At 34.7% G+C, this 20,368-nt stretch overlaps 1 protein-coding gene across 3 annotated transcripts; it reads right to left on the bottom strand.

Moving 5' to 3' along the window:
• Positions 1 to 12,727: 12,727 nt before the first annotated feature.
• Positions 12,728 to 19,911, bottom strand: LOC111883259 (uncharacterized). Of its 3 annotated transcripts, none has more exons than XM_023879596.3 (14): positions 19,709 to 19,911; positions 19,478 to 19,621; positions 19,295 to 19,368; positions 19,047 to 19,118; positions 18,888 to 18,916; positions 16,516 to 16,566; positions 16,278 to 16,328; positions 16,103 to 16,162; positions 15,879 to 15,961; positions 15,581 to 15,728; positions 14,723 to 14,773; positions 14,494 to 14,598; positions 13,877 to 14,015; positions 12,728 to 13,253 (listed from the first exon to the last, which is right to left on the bottom strand). In XM_023879596.3, exons 1-13 carry the CDS (start codon positions 19,783 to 19,785, stop codon positions 13,881 to 13,883), a joined length of 1,080 nt encoding a protein of 359 aa, XP_023735364.1. In that variant the 5' UTR covers positions 19,786 to 19,911; the 3' UTR covers positions 12,728 to 13,253; positions 13,877 to 13,880. The 3 variants fall into 3 exon arrangements, with proteins under 3 accessions (XP_023735364.1, XP_023735363.1, XP_023735366.1); XM_023879595.2 differs by lacking the exon at positions 12,728 to 13,253 and adding an exon at positions 13,363 to 13,642; XM_023879598.2 differs by lacking the exons at positions 12,728 to 13,253; positions 14,723 to 14,773 and adding an exon at positions 13,363 to 13,642.
• Positions 19,912 to 20,368: the final 457 nt, after the last annotated feature.

Genomic DNA, 20,368 nt, shown 5'->3' with positions numbered 1-20,368 from the left:
AGAAAGACATAAGACAATAGACGCTGAATGTCTAAGTGTCAGGGCGTATGCCCGGTTTTCGCTTCGGCACCTAGAGTATGGTTACCCTGTGCGGAGTTCGACCATACTCCTTTATCTGGGTCTCTGCTTTATTTTTGATTGAGTGATCTACTATGGCTACCTCATTTCGGCTATGTCTCTGTGCCTCATCTTCTACAAGTGCTTTTTGATAGGTTGGGGTTTCCTCCTGTTTCTGCTAACGGTGCCCAGCATGAGAGAGATGAACTTTTTTGTTCATGCTCAGGAGGTTCCTGGACTTTCCTTTTTTCTTGACACAGTGTTGGATGTAACCGTGGGAAGTGCCTCCCCGTGGCATGGTGAGAGTGCCACCTGCACTTTTTGGCCCGCCTATCAACGTTGCGTTTTGAACCATTGCTTGGGATGTCGTTTAGTGCATCGGGGGCACCTGTTAATTGTCTCCCATAGGAAAGTTTGTGTGGTGGGAGGATTGGTCCTCTGCCTCTAGCTTCGGTGCTTCTGGTGCCTATTTCCTTCATTCCATGATGTTTTGGTTCATATTATGCATTAGCCAAAATGTACTTTGAATTTCTAATCACTCTCTGGCCGGGCACAGCTCGGCCATAGGTTGTGGTCCTGGCTGGTGCCCTTGCCTGTGACTGGGCGCTTCTTTGCTTTGCGGTTTCGCTTCATACTTTGGCAGATTCATCTTTAGGTCAGCGCTTTCTTCCTTTTGTGGGAGAGACATTGTGAGCCAACTGAATACATCCCATTGTCTTTTCTTGGACTCGTGGGTCAGCGCTTGTGTTGTTGCCACTCTCCGATGTTAATCTTCCACCCTGCTTGGCTGCCAATACCGTTGCCGATCTGTTACCCATGCTGAATTTGAGAACCCCGTGAAGAGTAGACAGAATCGCTTGCAACTGGAACAACACTGGCCGACCTAGTAGAATGTTGTGATTAGTCGGGCGGTCAACAACCGAGAATTCGAGTGCCCTTGTTATCAGTTTGGTTCCATCATGGCTGATCAATGTAAATGGGAGCATGACTGTTCCTGTTGGCTAGATGTCATGGCCGATAAACCCAACTAACGGACCCTGGCATGGTAGCTGGATGTGCTTTTTCCATTCAATTGGTAACTGCTGAAGGCAGTGTTCATAAATCACGTTGACCCTACTTCTGGTATCGATGTATACTTGTTCGAAACAGTTTTTGCTAATGGAACCGGTGGTGTGCAAAGGGTCATTCGGATCCCAGTGCTCTGGCCGGCGATCGTGCGTTGAAAATGTTATATTGAGAATGTTTTGATGGTATACCTACACGCCCACGTGTTGGCTCTGGCGGTTGCTACATGGGCGTGGCCCTAAGATGGTAAGTATCTCAGTCCTTCTTTCGTTATCCTTGCCCCCATCTTTTTGACTTTTGGGTTGGTGCTTGTCCCCATAAAATTTCACCCTGAGGTCCTTTTCTATGTCGACTATATTTCCCACTAGTTGTTTCTCATCAATCTCCCGCTTCAATACTATGCACTCGTTGGTGTCGTGCGTTTTGCTTTGATGGTACTCACAAAACTTAGTCTTGTCTTTGTTCTCCTTGGCTAGAGTCTCATTGATTGCATGGACATCATTGTGGCTACTTCTTGTAACATCCTAAAAATCATGACCAAAAAATTTGTTTTAAAACCATTAATCAACCATGATCAAGTCATACATAAACTCTTTTATGAAATCAAGTATCATTCCAAACATATTTATTTTATCAGAGTAGACATTCCAAGCTAAAAACTTCTTGGTGTGTGCCATGCGATCATCCCGAGCTCTTCCCTCTGCTACCGAGAGTACCTGATACCAAAACTGAAAACCGTAAGCACGAAGCTTAGTGAGTTCCCCAACCTACCATATACCACATACATAACCGCATAATGGGCCCCCGCCCGCTACATCGGGAATTGCCCGACATCAGACTAGCTTTGACATCGGGACCCGCCTGGTATCAAGCCCTGCTTGGCAACGAGCCCCGCTCAGTATATAGATATGTTTCTCTTAGGCCCCGTCTGTCTCTGGTCCTCGCCCGCTAAACACATACAAACATATAACATAACACATAACAAATAGCTAAACATACTCTACTTTACTCATGATCTAAGGCCTCGTCTAACTTGGGCCTCGCCCATGTCCTGCTACAGATAAGTCATGGAACCCCGTCCACAGCCCTACTGATAGTGAGATACGAGCCCCCGCCCACACTCACCTCCCTCCTAACTCGGGCCACGCCCATGCTCTGCTAATAATGAGATATGGAACCCCGTCCATACTCAGCTAGTGATGAGATGCGGGACCTCCCCACACTCACCTCCCTACGAGGCACATACAAGTATCATACAGACAACAAGTATAACTAGCATACTAACATACCTCGGGCCTCGCCCGGCTTCGGATCGTAATCCGGAACATATATAATAATAATATCTAGGGCTAACCCCGGGTCTTCCTACTATACACAACATAATGGACCGACATTGTGGCCATAGACCCATGCACAGTGAGGAGACTCACCTCGCACTGTTGAACCCAACTAATACTCCTCTGGCTGCTGACTGACAAATTCTCGAACTGCTGACCTTTTGGCTTCCCGAACTACCAATACCAAACATCACTTAGTCCAATACCATAATCCTTCTTAGGGTAAATTGACCGTTCTATCCCTATCCCAACTTGGTCCATATCTAAGGCCCAATACTAGGTAAGCTTCCTAAGCCCACTAATGCCCAATTTGCTAAATCAGGCCCAATCCCTTTAATGGGCCTTATCCTAAGCCTAAACATTTCCTTGGCCCATATTATCTGACTTTTGATGGCCCACTAAGGCCCAAGAACCCAAAGCATGGCCCAAATCGAGGCCCAAAAATGCAAAGCCCAAACCGACAGAGTACGCGGGGCGTACATTCCCGTACGCTAAGCGTACTAGCCAATGGTGTGTACCCTGGGCGTACCAGCATGTACGCTCAGCTTACTCCCCCTGTTAAGCTCGTTTCTCCTTAAGTTCTTAATACTCCACTTTAGAAGCTACAATTACAGATCCTGGTCCTTTTCTCATGCATGAACCCATTAAGAAAAAACGACCTCACTTAGAGGAGATAATTGTGGTGTTCTAGGAGGATACAATTGTTTCTTCCCAATTAGTTCTAGGAGGAGACAATTGTGGTGTTCTAGGAGGAGACAATTGTGGTGTAGCTCGACTCATCATAGATCGAACCATATCTAATAGCGTTTGATTTCTTCTCTCTGCCACACCATTCAACTGTGGTGTTCTAGGAGGAGACAATTGTGAAACTATTCCACAATTCTTAAGATGATCGTAGAATTCAAGACTAAAATATTCTCCACCCCTATTGTATTGGAGCATCTTGATCTTTCTTCCCAATTGGTTCTCTACTTCATTTTGAAACTCTTTGAACACCTTATAGGTTTCTGAATTATTCTTGATTAGATAGATATATCCATATCTGCTAAAATTGTCAATGAAAGTCATGAAGTATCTTTCTCCATGTCTTGTGGTGAATTTTAATGGTCCACAAACATCTGTGTGGATGAGATCCAACAAATCCTTGCCTCTTTCATAGTGACTTGTGAATGGCGCCTTTGTCATCTTGCCAAGTAAGCAAGATTTGCATACATCATTTGATTTAAGGTCAAATGATTCTAAGATCCCATTCGATTGGAGCTTAGTGATGCGTTTCTTGTTTATATTGCCAAGTCGATAATTCCACAAACATGATTTATCTTATTCACTATTAGAAGAACCAACATTCATTAATAGTTTATCAACTTCACCTATGCAAACACCACTTTCATACACACCTTTACAAGGACTGGCTTTGAAAGTAAAACAACCATTTTTATAAACCAAAATGTCACCATTATCATTATCAAAAGAAAATCGACAACCATCCTTATAAAGTGCATGAAAAAAAATAATGTTTCATGCCATATCAGGCAAAAAGCAACAATTTAATAAACTAAGATAAACACCACCACCAAGCATGAGCTTATAGTTCCCAATCCTTTTAACAACTTACTTGTGCTTATTTCCCATGATCAGGTTGAGCTCACCATGCCTCAACTTCCTACTTTGTCCTAGTCCCTACATATCATAGCAAATGTGAGTACCACATCATGTATCAAGAATCCAAGAGTTAGAAGTATATGTGATATGGAGTTGTATCCTAAACATACTTGAGGTGCCAGTCACCTTGACTTTGCCCTTCTTAAGGTCCTCCCAGTATTTAGGGCAACTACGTTTCCAGTGTCCCTTTGACTGGCAATAAAAACAAACGACCTCACTTGGATTAGCAGAAGAAATTATTTCAACTTGGACCTTTCTCTTAGGGACTTGGTCATATCTCCGACCTTAATCATTCCTTTTCTTTTAGGATGAGAAACCCTGTCCCTTTTAGCAGAACCACGGTCAATGGCTAAGATTGGAGTAGTAGGGTTGGAATTGTTGGGTTTCTTCATGCTCGCCTCAGCTGTCTTGAGCATGCTATGCAACTCCATCAAGGTCTTATCGAGGTTATTCATATTGAAGTTCATGATAAAGTACGAATATGAACTACTAAGAGAGTTCAAGACCATGTCAATGGTTAACTCCTTAGGCAGCTCGACACCTAGATTCCCAAGTCTGTCTATGTATGACTTCATCTTTTAGACGTGCGTACACACAGAAGCTCCTTCTTGTTGCTTACATGTCATGAGGGACTTAACGATATCGAATCATTCTTGCTTAGCCTGCTCTTGGAACATGTCCTCGAGTTGTTTTATATCATAAGTGCCCTAATTTTCAAAGTTCGTCGGGAGACCAGAATCCATGGTCGCTAACATAAGGCAAGCCACTTTGGTTGACTCATTGTAATGCTTGTTGTTGGCACTAAATTCATTCATGGTAGCATTCTCTCCAAGTTCAGGAACATTATCTTCAACAACATACTCTTTATTCTCATATCTTAATGTGAATCTCAAGGTACTGATCCAATCAAGATAGCCGGATCCATCCTCCTTTAGCCTTTCGTTGTTTAGAACTGACATCAGAGACAAGCTTGAGTTTTGAGTTGGAGGAGGAGAAGGAGAAAGAAGAGGATTGTTGTTGTTGTTGACTGGGATCGACATCTACAAAAGATAATATTCCAGTTAGTTCGATATATAAAATCCTTAATAAATAATCACCCTAAATCAAATTATTGAATCAAGGCTAGGATCCATATTTGGCTTCATGATATATAACGGGATGTTGTAAACATATCACAAAGTTATTTAGGTAGTTAAAATTGTGTGGTCCCCGGCTCAAGTTACGCTTGAGATTCGTGAGTCTCACATCATTCTCTAGTTATACTCTCAAATTGGCGTGTCAGTTAACCACACGAGCTCCATCAACAAGTTATAAATAGAATGTGCAATTTTTGTGGATAACATAAGATTCACTTTTGATTAACAAAACGAGATTTTATTTTACACTTGTATTTAGAATACTTTTAGATTGACCATTATCACTATCAACCCTTTCGGTAACTCCATTCTCAAAATGCAATAGGGCGGTGAGGGTGGTAAGCGGGAAGCATATTAAAAACCGACCTCATTAGGAATCAAAGAGACCTCCTTAAAACCCTACATCAGAATGGGTGGGCCTAGTCATGGTAGACAATGTCAATATTTAAAACATGCGAGGACACAAGTTATAACTTTCTTATACAGATTGTAGATACAATTCTAATATATATATATATATATATATATATATATATATATATATATATATATATATATATATATATATATATATATAAGAGGGGTAAATTTAAAACTCTTTAAATTTAGTTGTCTAATATTAATTCCAAGGATGCAATATAACAATTAATAAAACATGAGGGGTTAATATTCAAATTTATAAATCTATATTATAAATAATATTAAATATTTAATTCACTATTTAAATAATAAATAAATATTCAAATTCAAATAATCATATTTAAATAATATTTATCATTTTTCCAGATTTAAGACATTTTAAATTTGGTATTTATCCATATTTAATAAAACTTCAAATTTAAAAAATGAAAAATTATGGAAACCCTAATCTGCCAAGCTCACGTCATGAGCAGCAAGCTCTCAAGTCTTAAGTTGCGATTGAAAGTTTAATCAATTACGAATTTTTCAATCTTTCTTCTTTCATTCAATTTCAAACAAGTATTTTCAGAAAATATGGATCTATGGTGAATGTAATCATGAACCAATGGCTCTAGTACTACTGTTAGGTTTTCTAACGCATCAAATACACTCTAAACTAGGTAGCGGAAAAATCTAAACAATGATATACCTATGTGTACATGAAACCTATGGATCCATTGTTTAATACTATTACATCTACCCTAAGAAAACCAAAAACAAAAAGGGAGAATTACATTCCTCTTTTGAAGCCAAAGATCTTCGCGCTTGACTCCTCATGTGTGCTACCTTGTTTAGATGATGAGGACACAGTTCACACCTAATGAACCCAAAAGAGTATAATAAAAAATAACTAGGAGGGGATGAGCTATAAGGAGAGTTATTCCATAAGGAGGGGGAAAGAAATGGAACAAAATCAAGCTAAAGAATGAGCAAGGAGGAATGTATCCCTAAGGACCTATTTATAGCCTTGGATACCTCCTAGGGTTTTATCCTCAAGCCCATGTGTGATGGATAACTATATGAAGGAAATTCCCCTTATCCAAAGGGAATTTTCGTCCACCACCCTTCTTCCTAGGATTCTAGAACATTCCTGATTAATCAACTATTGATTAATTGATATTGAACCTTTCTATTAATTAAACTGTTAATTAATTCCGAAATTGTTTTCTATTTAGTTTCTAATTAATTATTAAGCATAATAATCAATAAACTAATTCCTCCTTTATTTATTCTACTTAATTTGAGTCTTGAGGGCAACCCAAGAAGACCATGATATTATTAGGTATATCACCAATAGTTAATGACCTTGGACATTTTTTCCAATACTTCACCCATTGGATAAGGTTGTGAGGAAGAAGGAGAGCAGTAGATCTGGCGTTGGTTGTGTGTCTCTTGTTGGAGTTATATGTTGTGGTAGTGCATTAAATATGGTCATGAGGGGTGTTTGTGGATTGAGTAAGATAGCATGAGAACATGTGGTTTGATTTATTGGCATAGCTCTTATTTGGTTTATAGCCTTTGAATTAGAACAAGAGTACAACCGCCTATCTTATCCGTTGGTTATGTGCGACCATGTTTTCGTTTGATTTTGTGTTGGTAGCAACATGTACCGTGAAAGGAATTGTGTGTTATAGAAAGGTATGACTTGTGTTGTGATTGGTTAGTGTTGGGAGAGATATTGATTGGGTTTTTGCAAGTCTGTGGGGTTGATGGTTGAGTACTTTTAGGCCCCATGGTACTGGTCGTGAGCCTTCAGGACAGTAACTGAATGACGAAAAGATCGGCGTAGGACAGTAAGCTTACCATTTTAGTGGTTAGAGGGTGTCACAATGTATCGTGAACCAATAGTTGTATGACTCATATGTGTAGGACCCGGTAGTTATTTGATTGAGACTCTTAGGTCTCGGATCGTTAGTCTTTTTGGCTTGTTTGGGTGTTAATGCATTGGTAGGAGTCGGGAGACTCAGTGACCAGTTGGATTGGATCATGTGGATAGTAAAAGGTTGTTGGGAGTATTAATTGTACATCAGAAGTCTCTTATAGGATGTTGCATTATGAACCTTTTTTACTTGGGGCTATTTATTAGGAGTTTGATTACCAATGTTGGGTATCGATTCCGAAATCTCGAGTCATGAATATCGTTGTAAATGTCTCGAGTGATTTTTCAGGTGGATGTACACCTGAGCTGATGAGGGGTTTGGATGCAACGTAAGATTCTTAGATTGACCATCATTATGCTCATAGGAGCAACAGGTTCATGATGATTTGTCAGGAAGTCAAGTGTGTATTTAAGGTTTTTGGGCATAATTTCTGGATTTAGAACTGGGCGAAATCCATAATCGGGGTGTTTTGAGTATTCTTTTTGAATGGTTTGGTGGTGTTCCTAGCCAGGAACTAGGGGTAGGTACAACAAATGGATGATCATTAGTCTTAGGGTATGGTATTTGAAGTTTAGAGTGATGGGTTCCCGGTTCCGAAAAGTATATTGATGGAGTTGGTTGATGTCCCGGAAAATCCTTGCACTATCATCATCAAAATAATATCCAATTATTAATTGGATCTTGACCCAACCAAGAATCTAAACTACTTAGCCCATAACCAGGGTAAAAGACCATTTTACCAATTTTCTTACTTGGCCCAACACCATGGCCCAATCCAACTACTCAAAAGGCCCAAATCCTAAATGGCAAACCAAGACCCAATTATGGCCCAATCTTCCAAATTGGGCCCAATACCCATCATGGGCCTAAATCCAAGGAAGCCCAACATACTAGTCAAAAGCCCAAATAAGAAGTCTAATGGACCAACAAGGCCCAAACTTAGAAAGCCCAAACTATTGGTCCAAACTGAGAAGGCCAAGCCCAAAAGCCCAACTGTTGAGTACATGGGGCGTACTCAGCTTGTACGCCCAGCGTAATCCCCTGATTTCTAGATCTCTTCATTAGGCACTTAATCATTTAAGAGCTTTTGCTATACTCTCAGATCCGGTCCCTAAGAGTGACTTATTAGGTAAAGTACATGGGTGATGCCCGTGACCAGCAAATAGCTGGTACGCTAAGCGTACTCATAGAGTACGCCCACATACTAGCCAAGGACCAAAATGAAAAGAATTTTGCATAAATGGGTTGAAAGGGAACTTACCAAAAACTTGAATGTTACATATTTGATTGTTGACCTTGTGGACTTTGACTGTTGACTTTTTGACCAGTTTGACTTTTGGTCAAACTTGGGTATAATTAAGTATTTGGCTAAGGGATGGTCTCGGTTTGGTTTTAGGAAGCTTGGGTTGGCTGTTCTGATGTTGAGGTAGTTGTTGGGCTTCTATTGAGTAGTTTAGGTGAGTCTTTTCACTGTACTCTTGGGTCAAAGGCACCAATGTTGGCCCACTAGATTATGTTTGTAGGATACTAGTTGTCTTTGTGACTCTTTCATGTGTATGTACATTTTATATGGGTGGGGCCCGTTATGTTGTGGGCAGGGCACGTATTCAGTTTGGGGGGGGGGGGGGGGCATTATATATTATTTTGGGTGAGGCCTATTATGTTGTGGGTGGAGCCATATGCAATTTGGGTGGGGTCCGTTATGCTGCGGGTGGGGCCCGTTTGCAGTTTGGGTGAGGCTCATTTATATGTATGTTGTATGTGGTATTTTGGGGAATTCAGTAAGCATTGAGCTTACGGTTTTGTGGTTTAAACATTTTCAGGTGCTTCCAATTTCAAAAGGAAGAGCCTGACTTTGTATCCCCTGTAGATTTATTCTGCAATGATTGTTTATGATTTTAGTCTGATGTTTTGAGAAAATTTTCACTCTGATCATCTTTTGGGATGATGAATGAATGGTTTTGACTTAATTAAAATGAAAATTTTACTCAAAAATTTTGGGACGCTTCACAAACCATTTTCCATAAATGACATTTGACACATGCAACAATATGTGTAGTAGACAAGTAGAAAGCAATATCATTTTAGGAAAAACATGATAAAACTCAATGTAAGGTAGGGGATGTCTGTTGTCGGTAACTCAACACAACTTCTAGCTAAAGAAACACTCCCTTCCTTTATTGTGCTCTTTAAAGAACCTTCTTCAATCATCGCCTATAAGATATAGAATAAATTAATAAAATAACCGAAATACCCCTAGGGTCTTAAAAATCTCAAACTCTCAAAATGCTTATTTTTATAGTATTCAAAAATTTTTGAAGTGAAATAAGGTCAAACAGATAAGCCAAACTCTGGGAATTGAAAATTATTAAATGGACACGATAGGTTTAAATGCGTCGGGTTACGCGTTGCGTTCTATCATACATGCCGTGTTTATTCTAAGAATGTGTCACATTCTCTACAACATCCTGTTTTGGGCATCCTACTTTGCATAACACAACGAGTTATGTACAGTAAATTACTATTTCACGTTTTCAGTCATATTCATCCCTTCTATATTGCATATCCACTTGTGTTTTCTTATAGTAATTTTTTGTACAACCGCTATGGGTTCCCAAACTTATCTAGAAGGATTTTAGACATGCTAAATCACTTGACTTAATCCATTAAGCTCATCATAATAATTCTATAGTTTTATTAATCATCAAACTCTACTTAAGGAATTAAGTGCTCAAAATGCCCATAAACTCACTAATGAACCATGTAGCCTTCCCAATCATTCTACACCACATTTTGATCATAATAGATGCATTTCAACCATTTCTAGTTCATTTAGTTATTTGTAAACTTAAAATCTAACTATGGAGTCACTATTCCATTTCTTTAATTCTGGTATTTCCCTTATGGCCAAATAATCCCTGGAACCACTTATAGATCAAGCGATCCTTCAGTTATCATTCCCAATGTATCAATTCATGAATTATAATATGAGTTACATAACTAGATTCGAAAAACTAAGTAGAAAATTATCATTCAACCATTGAATCCATAATTTCAATTATCCAACCTTTGATTATTTCATTCATTGAGTTTGTACATCCATGATGGATTTATTGCAACAAAACCTCATTAATGATCATAGAATCTAACCCAAAATAGTTTAACAACTTCATCACTACACTTTGAGATTTTAGGGTTTAAGGCTAGGTTTTTACCCAAACATCAAATCCATCAAGTAAATGATAGATTTGAGCTTAGAACCATATGGAAAACAAAACCGTAACCATCAGTTTGACCTAAAATAAAATTGGGTTTCTACCCTTTTTACAATCTCAAATTTGAAGATGATCAATATTGAGGAATTATTACTTACAAGCCGTGGTTTCCTTCACTTCTTGCTTTAATTGATTGATATTTGCTTCGATAAACACTAGATGATGAAAGAGCATAAAATCGACATTAGAGAGCTTCTCCCCCTTCTAAATTGTTTCTATGGAGGAAATGCCTCTTAATTGCCTAATTTTCAAATCCCAACCTCAAGTTACATGTTTTTGCCAAAACAATTTGTTTCACTAAACTTATATAGTTTCCATAACTAGTCACTCCCCTTCCATAACATGACTTTAATGGTCCAAATACCACCTAAGTGAGTCAATACTTGATTAAAAACACTTTCACTTTTTTGTCAAATTTAACTCTCCAGCTGGTTTGTTATAATTTCAAATTTTAACTTTTCTAAGTACCATTTAAACCATTATTATGATACCTTTTTATTATTATCGTCATTCAACTTGTTTATTTATTTATTATTTTTAATTTATTTAAGTAAAATTTTTAAATTTACTCAAAAATTCTAGCCCTAAAAAACGGGTGTTACAATTTGAAGTAAGCATATAAGAGGGTGGTACAATCATGGACCACCAATAATGCAAGAACAAATGACAATATTTCAAATCATTAAGTATACAAGATGAATTTAGAGAATCCGAGTAATGATATAAAGAACATGTTAGATTCTCGATATGTTTATCTTTGGTAAGATAAACATTTGATTTAGGATAACAAACTTGATTAGATTCTCGATATGTTTATCTTTCATAAGATAAACATTTGATTTAGGATAACAAACTTGATTAATAATTGCATGCAATGATCATTATGTGGTATCTTAAGTTTAACACGGGATGAAATTCAAGATTTATTTATGTTTGAAGAAGTTACCATTTTTCATCTTTCGCTGTAATTCCAAAGTAGGAATCATCATAAAGAATAACAACAATGATTTTGGACTACAAGTTTTAATCCTTAAGCGTGATTTTTCATCAAATAAATTATATTAAACAATAATAATTGATTAGAGTTCCAAATGATTATATCTAAAGCCCCATTCTCTTAGTAAATATTTGAATAACATAACTTATTTCATTCTATTCAAGTAAACCAAAATGATAATAAAATGCAGTAACCAATTATATGGCATTATTCATTCTGAGTTCATCAATCTATGATTTTCTCCATAATAACAAATAAACCATCTATTTCTAAACTATGATACTAAAGTACCAAAAAGAAAAGCAAATTCAGACTAGATCACTGTTTTTATCTTAAAAGTACTCATTTTCAAGTACAAAATCACACGAACTTAATTTTCTTTTTCCAAAACAAAGGACTATATAAATAACTAAACACCACAAAGGTCATCACGATCTTGTACCTAAAGCATCAAGACTTGTACTCTCCATTACCCTACACAAAGAGGTCACCTTAAAAAGGCAACAGTCGAAATTAAAGGCATTTGAAAGACATGACAAACATTTCATCCACCTGCAGACTGTTGAAAAAAAACGAGTATCATTACCCCTTCAGAAACTTATATAAATATGCATTTAATTTCAACATTTAAAGATTTTTCAGATTCACAAGTTACCATCACCATTCAATAATCATCATCATATATATCTTCCATATCCTGAATCCACATTAAAATTTATCTTAGACCCACAATAGTTTTTAACTAAAGATGCAAATTAAACACATTATTATTGAATCTTGAAGTTGTACAAGTAATTGCATATAGTACAAATAGTTAACGTCGTCATTCAATAATCATCAATATCATATTATACATCTTCCAAACTTTACACATTATTCCTGAATACTAAAGTTGTACAAGTAATAATGCATATAGTACAATTAGTTAACATCGTCATTCATATATATCTTCCAAATTTTGAATCCACCTTAAAAATTACTCTAGACCCACAACTCTTTTTAAATAAAGATGCAAACTTTATACACCATTCTTAAATCTTGAAGATGTACAACTTCTTGTGCATATTGTACAACGTGTTAACGTTGTCACCCAATAATCATCATCATATCTTCCAAATTCTGAACCCACATTACAAACTATTCCAGACCCACATCTGTTTTTAATTAAAGATGCAAGCTTTACACATTATGTTTGAATCTTGAAGATGTACAACTTCTTATACATATGGTACAACTTGTTAATTACCATCGTCCTTCAATAATCATCATCATATATATCTTCCAAATTCTGAATCCACATTAAAACTTATTCCAGACCCACAATTTTTTTAAAAATAAAGATGCAAACTTTGTACCTTTTCTTGAATCTTGAAGATGTACAAGTTCTGATGCATATGGTACAACTTGTTAGCATGGTCATTCAATAGTCATCATCATATATATTTCTACCAAATTCTGAATCCAAATTAAAACATACTTTCATACCCACAAATGTTTTCAAATAAAGATGCAAACTTTAATCCTTTTTTTTAATCTTGAAGATGTACAACTTTTTATGCATATGATACAACTTGTTAGCATGGTCATTTAATAGTCATCATTATACATATTTCTACCAAATTCTGAATCCAAATTAATACATACTTTCATACCCACAAATGTTTTCAAATAAAGATGCAAACTTTAGACCTATTCTTGAATCTTGAAGACGTACAACTTCTTTATGCATAACGTACAACTTGTTAATGATGGAAATGGGAATTCCATGGTTCCTCTGTTAATAACATAGGGTAGAGTGTGAGTTTATGAAGGATATATAATAGGGTACACACTTTGCGTCGCTTTTTAATTAAAGAGAAAGGATCGTACAAATTAATTCAAAAGATTCACGTGAGCTAAGCCTAATGATGCTATATATAGATAGATTGTACTCTACTTCTATCTACATGCAATAATGACTTGTACAATGAAAGCTGACGTCATGAAAGAAGGCTGATTGGGTAAATACCTGTTCAAATTAGGGTTTTCTTGATCAAGGTTGCCACGTGGCGAGCCACCCATACTGAACCAACCATTGTGCAGGAAAAAGCATGCGTGTGACCTTCTTTTTCTACATCTATAATCGCATTCGGGACCTGCTTCACGACCTGAGATCACAAAGTTTACTAGAAATTGAGGTGGGACCCACAAAATGAAATATGAATTTTTCAACACTATTTGGTACTATATTATTTGATTATATGATTATGATTATAGAATTTGTTATTTACAAAACTAAAAAGTAGAACATGATAGAAAGCTCATGTAGAAACCCGAATAAAGTTATAGTAACAAATATTTTCTAGTTATTTTAAGAAGATAAAATTATGATTTAATTAGAATCATGAAATTCTTATTAAAGATTTTGTCATTAAAATTAATAAAGAAAAATGGGTTGTATTACAACATTTTGTACATGGGATGAAAAATCAAGAAAATGGAAGGAATCAAATTCCTTCAAAAATGATTCAATTCCATTCCATCACATAAAACAAGGATGGAATGAGTTATTCCATTTATTTTCTGATTTCATGATACCAAACATTTTCTTTAAGTATGCATGCATGGATAACATCAATATTTGACCTCATCATGCATGTGCAATGGAGCCCAATGATCATCATCACCATACAAGAATGCAATCCGATTTCTTTTTTCTCTCATAAAATCCCAATCAGGTACCTTTACAAGCTACACAAAAAAATATTTAAAGTAATTAATAAACACAAATTATTTTTCAATGCCGACTTAAAATATGATATATAATGAACTACAAAAGTAATTATTTTTATTTTGTAAAAGATTGTATATATACCTCTTCGAATTCGGTCATGGTCAAATAAAGTACATTTCGCATTGTATGATACTGAAACAATAATAATAATAATAAACATTTAATATAAGACTATATATATATATATATATATATATATATATATATATATATATATATATATATATATATATATATATATATATATATATATATATAATAAAGCAAGATTCTAACTTTTGGGATGAAAAAATGAAGTCAGAAAGGACTAAATGGACCACTCTAGTAAAACAGTGTAGGCCCCATATTAATTGGCACAATAATTGAGAAATCGAATGAATAATTTTAGTTGTTTGCAGATGATGAAAGATTGATACTAAAAACCATAAAGTTGCAAGATGTGGTTGTTGCAAGAAAATTTGTGAAATAATGGTGGAAAAGTTTAGATAAGTTCAAAAAACAAGAAATAATATATGGAAAATTGTTGTGATATGTCAGTGTACTCTTTTTTTATTATCAATAATAGCAATGTACTTAAAGACTTTACACAAATAATAGCAAATATGTAACATGAAACTTGTTAAAATGTATTTAATTCTTTACCCAAAATAGCAATGTATTTACATTTCTTTACACATAATAGCAATGTGCTTATATATTTTATAAATAATAATATATAATGTATAACCTCAAACTTGTAAAATGCTTACAAGTTTCATGTTGTATATTTGCTTATTATTTGTACAAAAATGTAAGCAATTTACAAGCTTCAAGTTTGCATATTGCTATTATTGGTAAAAAAAAATGCCTAATAAAATATAAAAATCCATATATTTTCATTTTCCGTTGTGTAATGTGGTCAAAAAATAAATTTTATGTTAAATAAATAATTAGTTTCACCTTAAGAACACGTGTACAAAGAGCATCAAGAGCAGTAGTTGACCATGATTTTCCCAATGAGATTTTTGCAATAAATCTTGATGCCCAAATTGGTAGAAACCCGAATAATGCAACAATAGCACTTATCACATTAGATGTAAGTTGTGACCTGTAACATTTTTAATAATTTATCCCATAAAAATAATATTGAATTAAGATTATGAAATACAAACCGAAAATCGGTTTAATGTAATATTATTTGAGAAAGAAAAAAAATCATCTCTAAAAGGTTTAAACGTTTTTTAAAAATTAGTTTTACCTTGAAATTTTCTTTATAATTGACTGTTGTTGTGACTTTGTGTCCACTGCTAAAAATGGATAAAGGGCAAATATATATGCAACCTGTTTTATTAAACCGAAGCATTATTTTATATATATATATATATATATATATATATATATATATATATATATATATATATATATATATATTTCCATTTTGGAAATAAATGGAGAAAGTAGGTTGATATTTCTTGTAATCACCTTTTCAGGAATTCTTTTATATATTTCCAATGACATAAACGACCCTATAGAGTGCCCAATCTGTACAGGAGATATAAAATGAGTTTAAGCCATAAGTATCAAAGTTTTTATATTTATTTTATAGTACTTAATATAAGAAAGAATAAAACTTAATATAAGAAGCAACAAAACACACCAGTATAAGAGGGACTTCAATAGTTTGTAGTTCTTGTTGGATGAAATTTATCTGAAGTAAAAAAAGGAAAGAGATAAATCATGTAACTATTGATTCTTTACAATTATTGGGGGGAGAATATGAACAGATGAACTAGAATGGAGTTTAGATTTTAAAATATGAAAAAAGAAATTATAAGAACAAATAAGGGAATATTGTTTTTTATTTGAAAATCGCCAAAAATAATTGATCATTATACCTTATGATCAATTTGTTCCTTTAGTCCAAACAACCTTCCGTGCTCCCAATCCTAAACAAATATAAATAAAATTAACACAATCTATATATTAAAAAATGCATATAAAGTATCATCTATATATTTTTGCTTAATATGAAGTACTTTGTCTAAACATCTTTTCTTACACAACTCTTTGTGATATGTTTATATTTCAGCTCTTGATATCATGCAATTTCCTGCTCTTTGTATATTTGCTTATTATTTGGAGAGTGTCTATTCAATTTCACTAACCTTATACAATAATTTGACCCTATACAAATTAAGACATCCGAATCAAACACTTAGGTGGTGTTTTGTTTTTGTTTTTAAAGAGGTAAAATGTCTTCAGTCTTTTTCCATGTCTGCGGAATAAGACGTGGACCAAAAGTCTTTTTCCATGTCAAAAAGACTCTTTGTTTTTTAAAGTCTTTCTCAAATGACTTTCTGCCCACAGACATAAGAGGTCGAAAAGACATTTTTCCAAAAAAACCCAAACACCATCTTACACAAGTAACCTCTTCGGATGCCCAATTTCCCCAAAACTTCAACAAAGAGGATAGGGGTTCAACGTTGATGAACTACAAAGACCACAAGGAAGAGGGGAAGAAACATGCATCATCATCATCGTCTGCACAACAAATGGAAGAACAACTCCAAAGGATCATTTATGAATTTACCAAATTTAGTAATGTTAGGACACAAAATGACATCAAGCAATGCTAGAGGAGATCAAGTTGGAGAAGGTATGGATCATGGAGGAGCACTTGCGAGAAAAAGAAAAAAAAAAGGTTATTACAACCCATTCCACTTCCATCGAAGGTTTGGGATGAAAAATCACTATGGATATCATTGAAGGGTTGCCGAAGTCAAATAGGTACATCTCAATTCTTATTGTTGTGGACCAAGTGAGTAAGTACGCACATTTTGTGGGAATAAAGAAATTTTTTTCGGCTCAAACGGTGGTGGAGCCTTTTATGAATAATACAGTAAATTGCATGGAGTTCCAAAATCGATAATTAGCGATCGATATCGAATTTTTTTAGTAAGTTTTGGAAGGAAGTTTTTAAACTCCAAGAGACATAGCTCAAGTATAACACCGCTTACTATCTACAAACGGATGGTCAAACGAAGGTGGTCAACAAATCTTGGCTTCAAAAACACCAATGCACTGACATAACAATTGGCAAGGGAGGAATGTTGGTACTTGGTACAATACCACCTTTCATTCAAGCTTAAAAACTAAAAAGTACACCATATAGAATATTATATGGGTATGATCCTCCTCTACTACTTCGTTACAAGTTAGGCAGTTAATAGCGCGCTATAACATTTTGTGGAGGTGTAAGAACGTTATTTACCAAACAGCGGTTTGGAATAAGGGTAGCGCTATTAACACAACGATTTACTACAATTTATTGCGATTATTGTCACCGCTACAGTGGCACTGCTATTTGAATAAATTCCATTTTTAGGCCATTTTACATAAAGAAAACGTTTTTTGTGACGTTCCATTGAATAAAATTGTTTTTCTTAGCCCAAACCAAAAAGTGATTAAGTTTTGGGTCTGTGACGACTTCCATTGAAACCATGTATGTCTTGTCTTACTGATCGTGTTGAAGGGTTGAAGAATTCGAGTGTCATTAACTGTCAAATTGCTTAATCATTTTATTTGCTAACTGTAATTGTGTTGAAGTATGATTAACATGCTAAGTATTGTTTATGTTTTCTTGTTAATTGTGTTAAAATATGATTAACTGTGACATTGGTAACAGAGTTGTGAAGTATGATTAACTGATTAATACTCTAATATATATAAATTCTACACAGTATTGAGTTGACTTGTGTTGCTGCTTTCAAGTTTCGTAAATAAAGAGTTGGGAAAGGGTATTTCAGACTTTTGGTACTAAATGAGAAGGTGGAGAATGAGTATAAAAGCCGGCAGTTACTAGTTAGTTGGTATCTAGATATTTTCTTGTAAAGAATAGTTGGAGAGAATCTCACCTCTCGAAAGTCATAAGTATTTTCAAACATTCCTAATTATACCAGTTTTTTTTTTTTATAATCTTGTGATTTTTTTATGGGTTTTGGGTTATTTCTTATATCTATTATAAATTAGAAGAAACTAAAGTACAAGATAGCTGATTTTACAAAAGAAGAAACAAGAGAAGTCGTAAAATAAAGAGTACCCTATAGTACACCACACTTTGTGATTTTAAAAACCTCATACCTAATCATGTTTAGTGTTTACCCTATATAGTATAACAGACTTTGTGATTTTAAAAATAAATAAAAAAACCTTGTATACATTGGATAGATTTAGAGCTCATAAAAGATAAACAATATATAAGGGGTACCTTTTCTGAGTGTGATATATACCCAATTCCTGCTCATAAACACAAAACACACAATAAATTACAAACTTGATCTCTACAAAACTTTTTTAAAATAAAATGTTATAAACTATTACTACTTTTAGCAATTGAAAATCATGAAAAAGGAGCAACCATTCTTACCTGTTATGGAAGCAGTTTCTCCCATTTGCTCATAAAGTGACTCCAAAAAATCAGTGTAAAATGAAACAACACCTATAACAACAACAACAACAACTTTATTACTACCCAAATTAAGTAATCAGAATTTCAAACTAAACATTCCCTCCATTCCAAGAAGAAAGATACACTTTTTTCTGTATTGACATTGTCTTGATTCGTGAAATACAGATTTGTAACAAGGTTCATATCAAATTTGATTCCAGAATTACCTGGATTTCCAGGAATAAATAGAACATGAAATCTGGGATTTGTGGCATGAATCTCCACCAATTCAGTCTTCCTACTGTTCTGCCCAAATCATGATGAAATTCGAAAGTAATCAAAAACCCAATCGAGATAATAATAGATGTATGTATGAATTTAGAAGGAAGAAGAGAAGTGAAATCAAATACCCAGAAACATTGCACAATCTGAAATTAGAAATAGCGTGCGATTTCTGCGAAACCAGTTGTGATTTTTCGTGACCCATTTGAACAACTCTGGTGCGGGTGGATGGAATTGCAGTTCTGTAAGTCTGTAATGGCTGATTTATGAAGCTAAATTGGAGAAAACATGGAGTGTTTATGTGTCAATTTCGGATGAATCTAGATCGAGAAATTAGCTATGGTTAAATCGAGAAGAACCTGTAACGAAGTGAAGGAGTGAAAGTGAGAATCCGAACAGATGATGACAGTGTAGGCGACGACAGATGGATGAGCATGGCAGTAGTAAAAGAACTCCGGCGGAATCACCGAAGTTCTCCGCAACCCAACCGTGCTTATATTACTTGTACTTTCAGGTACAACTTCAATGTCAATCGATAAACCAGCTCTGTTGATAAATTAGTTTATAGTATAATTGTATTTTATAAAAAATAATTTATAAGTTATCTTGCAATTAAAATAATGTAAATAGACAATTTAGATATATAACTAAAATAAAAATAATAATAATGTATAATTAAACACATATTTCAAATATTTATGAAAAATCTCTATAAGTTTATAAAAAATAGACAAAATTGCAAAAATGGTCCCCGTGGTTTCTTATTTTATGTGGTTATGTTACAAACGTTTGAAAAGTTGCAGATTTGGTCATTTAAAATAAGTTTTATTGTGGTTTTGATTCCTCATCCGTTAAGTTTAACTGGTTAATTGATTGTTAACTTTTTTAAAATAACAATTTTACGCTCAGAGACCATTTTTGCAGTTTTGTCTTTTACCATACCATAAGAACCATTTTTGCATACATTCTTTTTTATTTTATTGAAGTATTATATCTTAATAAGTATTATTTTTAAGGGA

This window comes from Lactuca sativa, chromosome 6, assembly GCF_002870075.4.
Source record: "Lactuca sativa cultivar Salinas chromosome 6, Lsat_Salinas_v11, whole genome shotgun sequence".
NCBI lineage: Eukaryota > Viridiplantae > Streptophyta > Magnoliopsida > Asterales > Asteraceae > Lactuca > Lactuca sativa.
The sequence above is the reverse complement of the archived record's forward strand: the minus strand, read 5'-3'. Positions and strand labels throughout refer to the sequence as shown.

Coding starts and splice junctions, on each gene's coding strand:
- LOC111883259 (XM_023879596.3), bottom strand. CDS start 19,785: ATGCTCATCCATCTGTCGTCGCCTACACTGTCATCATCTGTTCGGATT. Junction 19,622..19,708: donor ACTCCTTCACTTCGTTACAG/GTTCTTCTCGAT, acceptor TCTCCAATTTAG/CTTCATAAATCAGCCATTAC. Junction 16,567..18,887: donor ATATATCACACTCAGAAAAG/GTACCCCTTATA, acceptor ATATTTGTTTAG/GATTGGGAGCACGGAAGGTT.